The sequence below is a fragment of the Podarcis muralis genome, chromosome 5 (genome assembly GCF_964188315.1).
Source record: "Podarcis muralis chromosome 5, rPodMur119.hap1.1, whole genome shotgun sequence".
NCBI classification, from domain to species: Eukaryota; Metazoa; Chordata; class Lepidosauria; order Squamata; family Lacertidae; genus Podarcis; species Podarcis muralis.
The window spans coordinates 2,697,908-2,711,800 of NC_135659.1; the positions used below are offsets into that span (position 1 = coordinate 2,697,908).

Here is a 13,893-nt window from a genome sequence, read left to right on the forward strand (position 1 = left end):
CTTCCTGAGCTCTGGTTGTATCCATGCCAACCTCCAACTCCTTCCTTTGTAACTCGCTCTCCACACGTCTAGCCTCATCCCGCAAAGAAATGATTCCTTTCTCCAGGACTAATACTCCATCTGCTGTCCTGTTTGCTTCCATGGCCAGCCTTCCTATCTCCTGCAAAACAAAGCCAGCCAACCGCACAATTATAAGGTCAGAGTCAGTGGCAATGCAAAGAAGACTAAGACAGGAGTTACGGGTAGGTGAAGGAAAAGCCTTGGTGGCTTGAGGTGCAGAAACAATGAGCAACTGCATTAGGTAGATGGTAAAAAACCCACAGGTATCTGTGTATACAACCAGTACTTACAGTCTGTGTACTGGGGAATGAGGGGCATGTCATGTATGATCACATTTCATTACATTCTGGTGCAGATGTAGCCATGTGGCTCCTTCCAGATGTTGGACTGTAGTACCCATCAGCTCCAGCTAGCTTGGTCAGGGATGATAGGATTGGCAGTCCAAAAACATATAGAAAGCACCACATTGGCTAACCCTGTTGTAGTCTGTGTAGTGTTTATATTTTACTTCTCTGTAAATCGTATTGAGACGTATTGAGTAGTAGTAACAATAATAATAATGCTACAGAGTATCAGAGCCAAGCTCCTGCAAACCACCTCTAGCTGGGCTACAGCTAAGGATGAAAGGTACTGTGGAGGCAAAGTCCAGAAGTCCTCTGCCAGCAACTTACTAGCTGGTCTCAGTCAAACCCCATCATACTAACCTACCTCACAGGGATGTTGTAAGAATTACTGCATAACAGTGTACATGTAGCAATTTGAATTCTCCAAGTGCTGTGGAAATGCCATATGGTGTACAGCTAGGGTTGCCATATTTCAAACAGTGAAAATCCAGACAGAAAAATTGTTGAGCTATTTTTATGGGAAATAATTTTTCGAATTTTCCCAAACATTTTTCTGATTTCCATATGGACACTGCTGCTGACTGCAGTATTCCGGATAGGTCCGGGAGACTCCGGACATGTGGCAACCCTATGCACAGCATATCTCCCTGCATTTTAGTTTACATAGTTTTGAATAACAATATGTTATCCAACCTAGCAGTTCGACAGCACGTCAAAGTGCAAGTAGATAAATAGGTACCGCTCCAGCGTTTCTATGCGCTGCTCTGGTTTGCCAGAGTCATGCTGGCCGCGTGACCCGGAAGCTGTACGCCAGCTCCCTCGGCCAATAAAGCAAGATGAGCGCCGCAACCCCAGAGTCAGTCACGACTGGACGTAATGGTCAGGGGTCCCCTTTACCTTTACCTTTTATCCAACCTGAGCTTCCAGCAAACGTTGGATACAAGTCTGAATGAACAATTCCAAACCAGGCTGCTGCCAGCCAGGTATCCTTGATCCCACCTCTATTTCCTCACTGCAGATCTCTGGAACTAACACACTTTCAGTCCCCCCCCCCATACCTGGTCGATGTCCCCAGCAATCTCCTTTGCTTCCCCAGCCATTCTCAGGGCTGCCTCTGCTTCTGTGGCTGCAGTGCCCAGGGCTGCTTCTGCGATGCTTGTCTTTTCACTGGCTCTGGTGACCATACTGCTGATGAACGGGAGCCTTTGCATGGCGTCTTCAGCTTCTTTTCGCTTGTTCCCTACTTGAAGATCGAACCCTGCAAGCAGAAAGGGTGGGAGGGAACCCAACTGAATAAGGAGCCGTGTTAGTGCAGAGAGGAGAGGTCTGAGCCAAAAGTACTGAGCTGGGTCCTGACCAGCTTCCAACAGCTTATGGTTAAAGTACCAGGCAGAGAATTAGGGAGCAAGAACAGGGCAAGGCAGAGAACATGGAGGCCTTTCAAGCAGAGGCTGGGCAGCCAACGCTCTAGCTCTGAAATTCCTGCATCAAATTTGGGATTAGACTGTGTGGCCAATGCGACCCTCTTCTTCTGTGATTTAGTGCAGGTGACCCTCTAATAGGGATGGGCAAATTTGTCAATTTTAGTTTCTTATTTTTCCAATCTTAAGCTCAGCTCTCCACATTTCCACAGCAATTTGCAAATCCTTGTGAACATTCACCAGCCTTTTAGGACAATTTCTCCTAATAAACTTTTTTTTAGTATTTTTGAAAAGCAATTTTGTATGTTACTTTCACAAATATATGCACTTGAATCGACACTTTGCTTACTCATTTTTGTACACAGTGGTTGGTTGCAGAACTGCAGTGCAAAATTCAAACAAGTGCAATTTTGGGGGAATTGCTGAGTTTCAGTCTGTGTACTGGTTTGAGAAGTAAGAATTAAGTGGCTTTTCATTAAAATGCAAACAAAGTCAAATATCTCCCTCATCCCTACCCTGGAGTTTATTCATTATATTTATACCTTGCAAAGGCCTAAGGACCTCCAGGGCAGCTTCCAAAAAAAAAGAAAAGAAAAAAAAGACCCAAACAAAAGCCATGAAGCCTCTGAAAAAATCTGCAATTAAATCTAAAATTAAAATCCAACTTCAACATTTAAGGGCAGCAAGCTGCAGCAGATTAAAAGCTTCCTTAAATCTATTAACAATCAACAATCAGCTTCACCTTTCTTACTGAAATAAAACAGCTTTTCGTGGGGGAAATTCAATGTTGCACTACGATGATTTTTCTGTCAATGCTTGCCATATGGAACAATTTCCCCTCTCCTCCCCCACCCTCCACTGTTCTGGGGGTTCTCTCAACCATCCAGAGTAGATTTGGGGAAGCCACATTGTCTCAGGGAAGAAATTCCAAATCATGAATTTGAAAATGTGCAGGAACAGACAGCAAAAGAAGATCAGTGTGTCACATCTTTATATTGGAAGTCTCACCTTCATGACCTCTAACCAAGTCAGTGGCAGACTTTGGGCTTTAAAACTTCAGTGGTGACCTGTGTGGTGCCAAAATCCGGCACCCCTCTGCCTCTTACCTTCCATTGTTCGTCATTGTTGTGGTGCCCTCTTGGCTCAGTGGGCAACCTGGTCACACTCCCCTAAATCTGCTTCTGATCAAGTTCTCCTACCTATAGAACCTGGCTGCCCCTTGACTGCCTATACTTCGCTATCTGAAACTACACCAGCCTTTTCCAAAAGAACCAAACTGCCAAAATGAAGGGGGGAAAGCCATTGGATTCTCTTTGTTTACACTATTTACATGCAAAACCGTTTTGATGCAAATTTCAATTTTATTTATGTTGAACTCTGGACATGGATGCCATTGTTTCTTCTGGCCTCCTCCTCAATGAACTCGCCACTCATTACTCAGAAAACCCGCCACCACAACACACCTGCAAATGGTCTAGACGCAGCAGTTGTTAAGCAACTCACCCTTGAGATTCTTCAAGATGCTGTCCACTTCATCAAAGGTGGCATTGCCAGCACTCAGTGCCTGCTGAGCTTTACTCTTGGCAAGGTTGGCACGAGACAGCAGTTGGACAGACACCTGCAACAAGCAAACAAAATAAATAGCATGAAAATACAGCCCCACTCCCAGGTCTATAAAAATGCCCTCTATTCAAGGACACTAATTAAAAACTAGTTTGTTTCTACTCCTTAAGTGAAATAGACATGCCGTAAAAACATGCCCATAACACTTGCCTAGAAACCCATAAATGGCTAGGAATGGATTAAAGATTTCAGGGATCCCAGAGCCCTTTACCCAATAATGGTCTCCCTGATTGCTAATATGGATGTACTTTACCAGTCTGTCGTTCTGTCCTTTTTGCAAGAGCTCTTTGATCTCTTCCTCCCAACGCTCCGAGTTGCCTTGGAGCTGCTTGTATTCTGCAATGTACATTCCCGCTAAGCCAGTTAAGGAATCTGCTTTCTTCCGGAGCTGACCGGCTTCCTCCTGAGAAAAGCATCACTTGGTTCAGAGCCCTTCACAGCTCTCACAAAAAGCAGCCTCTCTCCACCTCTAGCAAGACCACTCATATCTAAGAAGTGCAAACAACTGTTGACAAAATAAGGGATGGGGAACCGGTGGCCCTTCCAGTGTTGTTGGCACTACAGCTGCCATCATCCCTGATCACTGGCCACACAGCCTGGGGCTGATGGGAGTTGGAGTCCAACATCTGAAGGGTCACATGTTGTTGAGAGAGAGAGCGCACACACACGCACGCATGCGCACACACACATACACACACACACACCCCTCACCTGAAAGAAGCTTGTGTCGACCTTTGGTAGGCGAGCCAGAGAGTCAAGCACCATCTGACTACTCTGGTAGACCCTGTCAGCATCAGACACAGCTTTGCCAGCATCAGCCTCCAGTTTGCTTGAGAGCAACTTTACCTCATCATATCTGAAATGGGAAGATAACTTTTGAGCCTAGGCGTGTGAAACTCCTTTTTTCCAAGGGGTATACCACATCACCAAGTTAATGTATGAATTCAGCCCAAGAAAGGGAAGTGGTTCTGCTTCTGGGCTCTCCTATCTACCATGATTATTTGTGGCCAAGACATCCAAGCATGTTGTGATTCTCATAAACCGGGACAGGCAATGACTGATTAACGTGTATCCAAAAGAGCCGTGAACATGCATGCGCCGAACCCAGAAGTGACCCCAAAATGTCACTCAATGCGTCACAAAAAGGACAGAATGGGGGCAGGGTGGAAGGGGGGTGGGGTGCATTTATCTGCTCCCCTGACGCACATGGGGATCAGGAGCCAGTCATTGACTGTCTTCTAATTCTGAGAGCCCCACTAAGCCAGAGGGGAACCTCCATGATCTCTTTTGCTGTTCGAAGGAGAGACTCTTGTGCAGGCAATGCAAGGTGAGTCCATTGTGAAATACTACTTGAGACTTTTCTGCATCTGATAGTTTATTCTTCATCATAATTCAGCACAAATCACTTGGTTCAAATCTCAAGTCAGTCATGAATTCACAAAGTGGCCTCAAATGTCTCAGCTCCTTGCAAAGTTGTTGTAAAGAATTATCGAAAAATATGTCTGTGAGGAGCTTTGAATATTAAAAACACACTATATAAATAGCAAGTGTTACTATAATTATATATTATTATGAAAAGTATAGTAAATGAAATAATATGTTATTATAATAAAAATAAGGGACATGTTTTAACATCACTCTTAAACACCCGGTTTTCTGTGACATGAACTATTCAGTTGACTTGATCAGATCTAGTTTGTTAGTTTTTGCCAACTCTGAAAATTTCCATCACATTTTCTTGGAGTTTTTTTTCCTGGGAAAGGAGGGTTCTAATACCCTGCTATATTCAACTTAACAGCATATAAAAGGTTGATAACAAACACAGTACCCTTAGTTCATTCAAAATAACCAGTAATATGTCCCATGGGAGCTCATAATCATGCCTCATGGTCATATTCTTTCTATAAAAGCCTGTCCATAACATTCCATCACATTTCAGCATCTGTAAGAAGCAGAACTCTGGACAGGACACGGCATATATGGAAAGAGCAAACCTGAGTCCCAATTAAAGCTGGGCTCCCCAGAAGCTTCACCATTATAGTTTCACCAACCACACTACAGAACTTTCTCCCATAAAAGTCAATCACTGCCATTTACTCTGACAGAGACAAAGGCCAATGCTGAGCCTGGGAATCAGTTATGATGAAGGGAAAACCTGCTCTCACCCGGCCACCTTTCAGCAGATCCAGGTTTGTGGGGGCAAGGAGGGGCTTGGGCAAGCTGCCCCCAAAAGCACCCCCTCATCTGTTGCCACCCCTGCCCATTCACCTGCCCTCTCTATCCTGGTTCCTGCCCCTCACACTTGTCACTCTTTTCTCACTCAGAGGAGGTGAACAGGAAGTGAAAGCAACCTATGAATGTTTTCATAAATTACATGGAAAAAATAGGCTCCCAGGGCGTTGCTTGGCTTGTTGTTGTTTAGTCGTTTAGCCATGTCCGCCTCTTCGTGACCCCCTGGACCAGAGCACGCCAGGCACTCCTGTCTTCCACTGCCTCCCGCAGTTTGGTCAGGCTCATGTTTGTAGCTTCGAGAACACTATCCAACCATCTCATCCTCTGTCGTCCCCTTCTCCTAGTGCCCTCCATCTTTCCCAACATCAGGGTCTTTTCCAGGGAGTCTTCTCTTCTCATGAGGTGGCCAAAGTATTGGAGCCTCAACTTCACGATCTGTCCTTCCAGTGAGCACTCAGGTCTGATTTCCTTCAGAATGGATGTGTTTGATCTTCTTGCAGTCCATGGGACTCTCAAGAGTCTCCTCCAGCACCATAATTCAAAAGCATCAATTCTTCGGCCATCAGCCTTCTTTATGGTCCAGCTCTCACTTCCATACATCACTACTGGGAAAACCATGGCTTTAACTATACGGACCTTTGTTGGTAAGGTGATGTCTCTACTTTTTAAGATGTTGTCTAGATTTGCCATCGCCTTTCTCCCAAGGAGCAGGCGTCTTTTAATTTCGTGACTGCTGTCACCATCTGCAGTGATCATGGAGCCCAAGAAAATAAAATCTCTCACTGCCTCCATTTCTTCCCCTTCTATTTGCCAGGAGGTGATGGGACCAGTGGCCATGATCTTCGTTTTTTTGATGTTGAGCTTCAGACCATATTTTGCGCTCTCCTCTTTCACCCTCATTAAAAGGTTCTTTAATTCCTCCTCACTTTCTGCCATCAAGGTTGTGTCATCTGCATATCTGAGATTGTTGATATTTCTTCCGGCGATCTTAATTCCGGCTTGGGATTCATCCAGCCCAGCCTTTCGCATGATGAATTCTGCATATAAGTTAAATAAGCAGGGGGACAATATACAGCCTTGTCGTACTCCTTTTCCAATTTTGAACCAATCAGTTGTTCCATATCCAGTTCTAACTGTAGCTTCTTGTCCCACATAGAGATTTCTCAGGAGACAGATGAGGTGATCAGGCACTCCCATTTCTTTAAGAACTTGCCATAGTTTGCTGTGGTCGACACAGTCAAAGGCTTTTGCATAGTCAATGAAGCAGAAGTAGATGTCTTTCTGGAACTCTCTAGCTTTCTCCATAATCCAGCGCATGTTTGCAATTTGGTCTCTGCTTCCTCTGCCTCTTCTAAATCCAGCTTGCACTTCTGGGAGTTCTCGGTCCACATACTGCTTAAGCCTGCCTTGTAGAATTTTAAGTATAACCTTGCTAGCGTGTGAAATGAGTGCAATTGTGCGGTAGTTGGAGCATTCTTTGGCACTTCCCTTCTTTGGGATTGGGATGTAGACTGATCTTCTCCAATCCTCTGGCCACTGCTGCGTTTTCCAAATTTGCTGGCATATTGAGTGTAGCACCTTAACAGCATCATCTTTTAAAATTTTAAATAATTCAGCTGGAATATCATCACTTCCACTGGCCTTGTTATTAGCAATGCTTTCTAAGGCCCATTTGACTTCACTTTCCAGGATGTCTGGCTCAAGGTCAGCAACCATACTACCTGGGGTGTACGAGACATCAATTTCTTTCTGGTATAGTTCCTCTGTGTATTCTTGCCACCTCTTCTTGATGTCTTCTGCTTCTGTTAGGTCCTTTCCACTTTTGTCTTTTATTATGGAAATCTTTGTACAAAATGTTCCTTTCATATCTCCAATTTTCTTGAACAGATCTCTGGTTTTTCCCATTCTATTGTTTTCCTCTATTTCTTTGCATTGCTCGTTTAAGAAGGCCCTCTTGTCTCTCCTTGCTATTTTTTGGAAATCTGCATTCAATTTCCTGTATCTTTCACTATCTCCCTCGCATTTTGCTTGCCTTCTCTCCCCCGCTATTTGTAAGGCCTCGTTGGACAGCCACTTTGCTTTCTTTCATTTCCTTTTCATTGGGATGGTTTTCGTTGCTGCCTCCTGTATAATGTTACGAGCCTCCATCCATAGTTCTTCAGGCACTCTGTCCACCAAATCTAAATCCTTAAACCTGTTCCTCACTTCCACTGTGTATTCATAAGGGATTTGACTTAGATTGTATCTTACCGGCCCAGTGGTTTTTCCTACTTTCTTCAGTTTAAGCTTGAATTTTGCTATAAGAAGCTGATGATCTGAGCCACAGTCAGCTCCAGGTCTTGTTTTTGCTGACTGTATAGAGCTTCTCCATCTTTGGCTGCAGAGAATATAATCAATCTGATTTCGATGCTGCCCATCTGGTGATGTCCATGTGTAGAGTCGTCTCTTGTGTTGTTGGAAAAGCATGTTTGTGATGACCAGCTTGTTCTCTTGACAGAACTCTATTAGCCTTTGCCCTGCTTCGTTTTGAACTCCAAGGCCAAACTTGCCAGTTGTTCCTTTTATCTCTTGCCTCCCTACTTTAGCATTCCAATCCCCTATAATGAGAAGAACATCCTTCTTTGGTGTCACTTCTATAAGGTCTTGTAAGTCTTCATAGAATTGGTCAATTTCAGTTTCTTCAGCACCAGTAGTTGGTGCATAAACTTGGATTACTGTGATGTTAAAAGGTCTGCCTTGGATTCGTATCGAGATCATTCTAAGCTTGGTTTAGTGTAGATTAAAATCCCACTGGCAATTAGAATGCTCTCCACAGACTTATTAATTGAATACAGACATCAAGAAGTAATGAATTATTAGGAACCGTTTAAGGGAGGCGGGAAGTCAAGTTACAAATCAGGGAGACGAGCCAAAGGGTGTAAAGATGTATAACTGAAAATGTTTGTTTTTTGTTTTTTGTTTTGCTTTTCTTATGTTTTTCTTTTTTTCTCTTTTCTCTAGTTTTCTTTTGAATATGCAATATGTATATGTATTTGTAATATGTAATACGTAATCAAAATAAAATATATGCATAAAAAAAGAAGTGAAAGCAACCAAGCAGAGGCAGCCAGGAGGTCTTGATGCCCTCCAGAGGGAGCCAGTTTGGAGAAGACTGCTTGGGAGTTGGACGTGGGCTCAGCAGATGTACAGTGACAGGCATCCTTCGTGCTGAACCGGCCTGATACCTGGTAGCTCAACCTCCTGATGAGAGGGCTCCCTCAGAGGGATGCAATCTGTCTCTGCGTCAGGGGTGGGAACATGTGGCCTTGCAGACCTTGCCAGGCTCCAACTCCCATCTGCAATCTTGTGGGCCTTTATATTAAGACATGCATCCTGGTAGTAAACATATTTTGCACCTTGCGATAAACATTATTGTGGTAAGCAGCTCCGAATTTGGAATTGCATTACATCTTCATCACATGCACCAAACAGGATTTGGAGCCCCTGTTAACTAACCTCTCGCTCCCTTGTCTTCCATGTTTTCTTTGTTTCGCCTATTCTTTTCACGCAAGTGCTTTTCTTAATCTACTAAGCATTTTTCCTGTTGGGATTCCCCTTTTGGATCTTAATCAAGCTGGGAATTGGGGACTTTCCAAGCTTGTCATTTAAATCCTCTTGTCTCTTATGTGTTACTGACAACAATGGTCAATTTATGGTAAGAATTGCACCCCAGTCAGAGAACAATGGACTAGGAAATGCTTAAGCCCTCATCAATACTGTCACTTAATGTCAACAGTAAGCTTCCTGTACCACTATTAATTCTCCATTAACTTTCACCCTCAATCCAGATTTTCTCATGCGCTCCTTTTTGGAGAACCATGGAGAATTAAAAGAGGTACAGGAAGCTTATTATCCACATTAAATGACCTGGGTTTTCCTTATCCCAGGAAAAGCTCCAGTCCTATTTCAAAATGCTTTTAGCAATCATGATAATAATCTCATGAAATAATGATGATGGGACATGAAATCAACCGAGAAGAGAAAGGGAACATTCCCTGCACTGAAAAAGCATTCAAAGCAGCACAGTTGGACGTACTTTTTGTGGAGCCCTGGCACAGAGTTCACCAGGATGTCTCCTCCACTTGCAGATGACTGCAGCAATCCCAGTGCCTGCTCTGAGGCTTCTGCCGCTGCCCTGGCTGCCAGCTCGATAGTATCTGCCAGCTGCATGTGCCTAGAAGGCAAAAAGAGACCACATGGGAAAGGGAGGAAAGGATTATTCACAGCCAGCACCCCACCTTGTCTCTAACCTAAATAACATGATGCAGCATTATAGTTAGCTACTTGGAGAAGTTTCTATAGCCTGCTCAATCCCAGGAGCAGGGTTCCAAGGGCTTGGATCCCAAGACCCACAAGCAGAGTTGTGTGTGTGAAATCAGCTTCCCAAATCCTCTCCACAACTGCAGCTACCTGTGTTTCCTGCTATGTAAACGGCAGGAAGCTTTGGCTTTGCCTCTTCCCTCCCCTTCTTCTCTTTCACGCTTGCAAGCTTTTGCTTCCAGTCTTAAACAAACCACCATTTCCTGGGAACCCGTGGTTTGCTTTCTTATGTCTGAAACAGGCTCATGTCCTTTGTGTGCTGTGGTCACAGAAATTGGCAGTTGCTGATTAACATATGTTAAAACAATGCCACTTCCACCAGAAATTCAAGGTCTGGCATTCGAGAGCCATCACCAATGGGAATGAACTAGCAGCTAAAAGGTACCCCTGCCCGTACGGGCCAGTCTTGACAGACTCTAGGGTTGTGCGCCCATCTCACTCTATAGGCCGGGGGCCAGCGCTGTCCGGAGACACTTCCGGGTCACGTGGCCAGCATGACAAGCTGCATCTGGCGAGCCAGCGCAGCACACGGAAACGCCGTTTACCTTCCCGCCAGTAAGCAGTCCCTATTTATCTACTTGCACCCGGGGGTGCTTTCGAACTGCTAGGTTGGCAGGCGCTGGGACCAAGCAACGGGAGCACACCCCGCCGTGGGGATTCGAACTGCCGACCTTTCGATCGGCAACCCCTAGGCGCTGAGGCTTTTACCCACAGCGCCACCCGCATCCCTGAACTGGCAGCTACAAGGACCCTAAAACTACCTTCACGGAAGACCCCTGGAAATTGGAGTAGTTTCCTTGTCTAAAGGCAAAGACAAGTTGGTAAGCATATCTGCACTTCACTGTTATAAAATTACTGCTCCTTTTTTAAAATGTTAGGTCTTGATGTTTTCAACACCAAGCCCAGTGACAGAAAGTATGTTAGGAGCAGCCTAGTGAAGATTATTAGCAACTCACCTGTTTGCCAACTTCATGGCTTCTTGTGCCAGGATTAAAAATTGGTTTGACCCTCCAGGGAGGTCTAAAGATGGAATAATCTGCATGGGGGAGAGAGAAATATCAATGTGTGCTTCCAAGAAGCAGAGGATCCTATGATTACACTATGATTACAGTATAGCCCATGGGTTCTTAGGCTTTCCAACCTCAGAGCCCACCAGAGAGCTAAAAGCCTCTCAGCTCCACCAGGCACAAAATAGTGCATCTCAAAGTGTTTTTACTCATTCTCTCTAATTTCTTCTCTCTGTCTCCAGACCCCTGGCATTGGGCAGGCCAGAGCAGCACTGGTAGGAATTTGAAAGGGGTGTGCAGCGTGTCCCACAGACATATGATACATTGCACCTCACACCCTTTGCTAGGCATTTCACTGGCAAATGATAATAATGCACAAGACAGTTTTTCAGAACGCAGATACTTGCCACGCTTCCCATCTTTGCCTTGCTCTGCTCCAAATCCAAGCGAGCTCTTGCCACAAGCTTCCTGGCATTTTCTGCCTGGCTCTGGTACCGACCACCCAAAGACTGCAACCTGTTGGCAGTCTCCGTGATCTCCTCCAGCCGGGTCCGGTAGGTGGACTCTTGAACTTTCATCTTGGACAGGCGGCTCCCCAAGGACCTGTCAGAAGCTTGGACATGAAGAAAGGATAACGTTTGACATTAGGCTGGAGAATGCAACATAAATGGGCGCATGGTTGGTGGTGGACAAACAGAGAAACAATTCATACAATCTGGGGGAGATCCCCACTGAGAAGAGGAGAGTTCATCTGAATATTCTCACTAAGTAGTCAGAAGCAGGGGAGAGAATGGACACAGACATGGAAAACTGCTTAACGTTATGACATGAATCAGGAATTGAGGGGAAAGACCAAGGCTGCGTACATATGACTGGCTTAAGACGCAGCAAAGTAGGCCGCTCCCGGCTACACTGCAACACACACGAGCCAGTCATTGTATGCATCAGTATGGCTGGATGTGTTTCCAAGCTGCTGTCTGCCTATACCACTGGGCAGAGAGGGGGCATATACAGTATGTCTTTGCAAGGCTAACATTTTTAAATTGGATCAAAGTTGGGGGTTTTGGGGGGGAGGTGATGCATCAAAATGCTGTATTTCTCAATAAACTACAGGCGGGTGTGGATTGTGACTAACATATGTACATGCCTTCACAAACAAGAAGAGGGAGGGCACTGGCTGCAGAGTCCGTGGGCGGGGGGACACAGCTCAGTGGCATAGCATGTGCTCTGAATGCAGGAGGTCTCTGGTTGAAAGCCTAGCACCACCAATTTAAAGGGCTGGGGAATACACACATTCACAAAATCATCACATTTTAGAACACTTTTACACCACTGGCAGTCCTCCTGTTTCTGCCTTCTAAAAGTATTAAGTCCCAGGAGATAGAAAAATAAGGCCTTCAATATATTGTGTGTTCAAGAGGGTTGTGTGTTAAAATTTTGCTTTTAAGAACTTTTTGTAGATACAGTGGTACCTCAGGTTACAAACACTTCGGATTACAGACTCCGCTAACCCGGAAGTAGTACCTCGGGTTAAGAACTTTGCCCCAGGATGAGAACAGAAATTGTGCGGTGGCGGCGCAGCAGCAGTGGGAGGCCCCATTAGTGGTACCTCAGGTTAAGAACGGTTTCAGGTTAAGAATGGACCACCGGAACGAATTAAGTTTGTAACCAGAGGTACCACTGTACTGATGTTTTTTTGTGTGGACATGATTGAACCAAAATTAAGCATTGTCAAATCCCATTGATTCAAATGGGGGAAAATAAACATCTATTTAAACCTCTGTGGCTGCACTCGGCCACTTTTCTTCCTCAGTTCTCTTATAATCACATCAGACCCTCCAAGTGCCCCTATTTTCCAGGGACGTCCCTGATTTAGAGAAGCCGTCCCAGTTTCCGATTTGATCCTGGAATGTCCCACTTTTCCTTAGGATGTTCCTATTTTCACTGGAGAAATGTTGGAGGGTATGGAGTTATCCCACGCCCGAGCCGACTGAAGGCAGCCCTGTATAGGGAAGTTTTTTAAATGTATAATGTTTTATTTTGCATTAGTCATTAGTTTGCACCAGGCGTCCTATTGGGAAGACCCAGTTTTCCGAGTGCATGTTCTAGAAGTTGGGCAATAGGGGCAGTACAGGATTCCTTTTGGTGTACCGACCTCCCCGCTGCACCAAGGATTCCCTGCCTGAGCTGCTTCAGGTCATGGCGGATGTTCTCCTGGAGACACCTAGCTTGGTCGTCCTAGGGGATTTTAACATCCATGCCGACACGACCTTACAAGGGGCCGTTCGGGACTTCGTGAAAAGCATGGCCTCCATGGGGCTGTCCCTGAATAAGTCTGGCCCAACCCATAGCCACGGACATGCCTTGGACCTGGTGTTTACCTCTATGGATGTTGGTGATCTGACACTAAGTAAAAGCGAAACGAAAGAAGTGCCATGGTCAGATCACTTCCTGGTGCAACTGGACTTCTCTGCGACCCATCCCCTCTGCAGGGAGGTGGGACCGATTCTGATGGTCCGCCCCCGCCACTTAATGGATCCAAATGGTTTCCAGAGAGTGGTAGGGGATGCTTTATCCCATGTTGATGGCCTTTCAGCCGATTCCCTGGTGGCCCGCTGGAATGTGGAGTTAACCAGGGCTATTGACTGTTTGGCTCCGAAGCGCCCTCTCCGATTGCATGGAGCCCGGAGAGCCCCGTGGTTTTCCACGGATCTGAGGGCAATGAAACAATCATTGAGACGGCTAGAGCGCCGGTGGCGGATAACTCACTCCGAATCTGACCGGACACAGGTTAGAGCTCAACGTCGAGCCTACCAAGTGGCGATCGCGACGGCGAAGAAGAATTTC

The 13,893-nt window shown here is 45.4% G+C and overlaps 1 protein-coding gene across 1 annotated transcript in view; it reads right to left on the reverse strand.

Moving 5' to 3' along the window:
* Window positions 1-13,893, reverse strand: part of LAMC2 (laminin subunit gamma 2) — a 53,649-nt gene that overhangs the window by 4,998 nt on the left and 34,758 nt on the right. Inside the window, exons 14-21 of the mRNA XM_028732222.2 lie at window positions 11,454-11,659; window positions 10,996-11,075; window positions 9,756-9,893; window positions 4,160-4,304; window positions 3,702-3,851; window positions 3,329-3,443; window positions 1,463-1,662; window positions 2-160 (exon numbers count right to left, since the gene is read on the reverse strand). Of these exons, the coding sequence (XP_028588055.2) occupies window positions 2-160; window positions 1,463-1,662; window positions 3,329-3,443; window positions 3,702-3,851; window positions 4,160-4,304; window positions 9,756-9,893; window positions 10,996-11,075; window positions 11,454-11,659 (1,193 nt within the window). The remainder of the gene's footprint in view (window position 1; window positions 161-1,462; window positions 1,663-3,328; window positions 3,444-3,701; window positions 3,852-4,159; window positions 4,305-9,755; window positions 9,894-10,995; window positions 11,076-11,453; window positions 11,660-13,893) is intronic.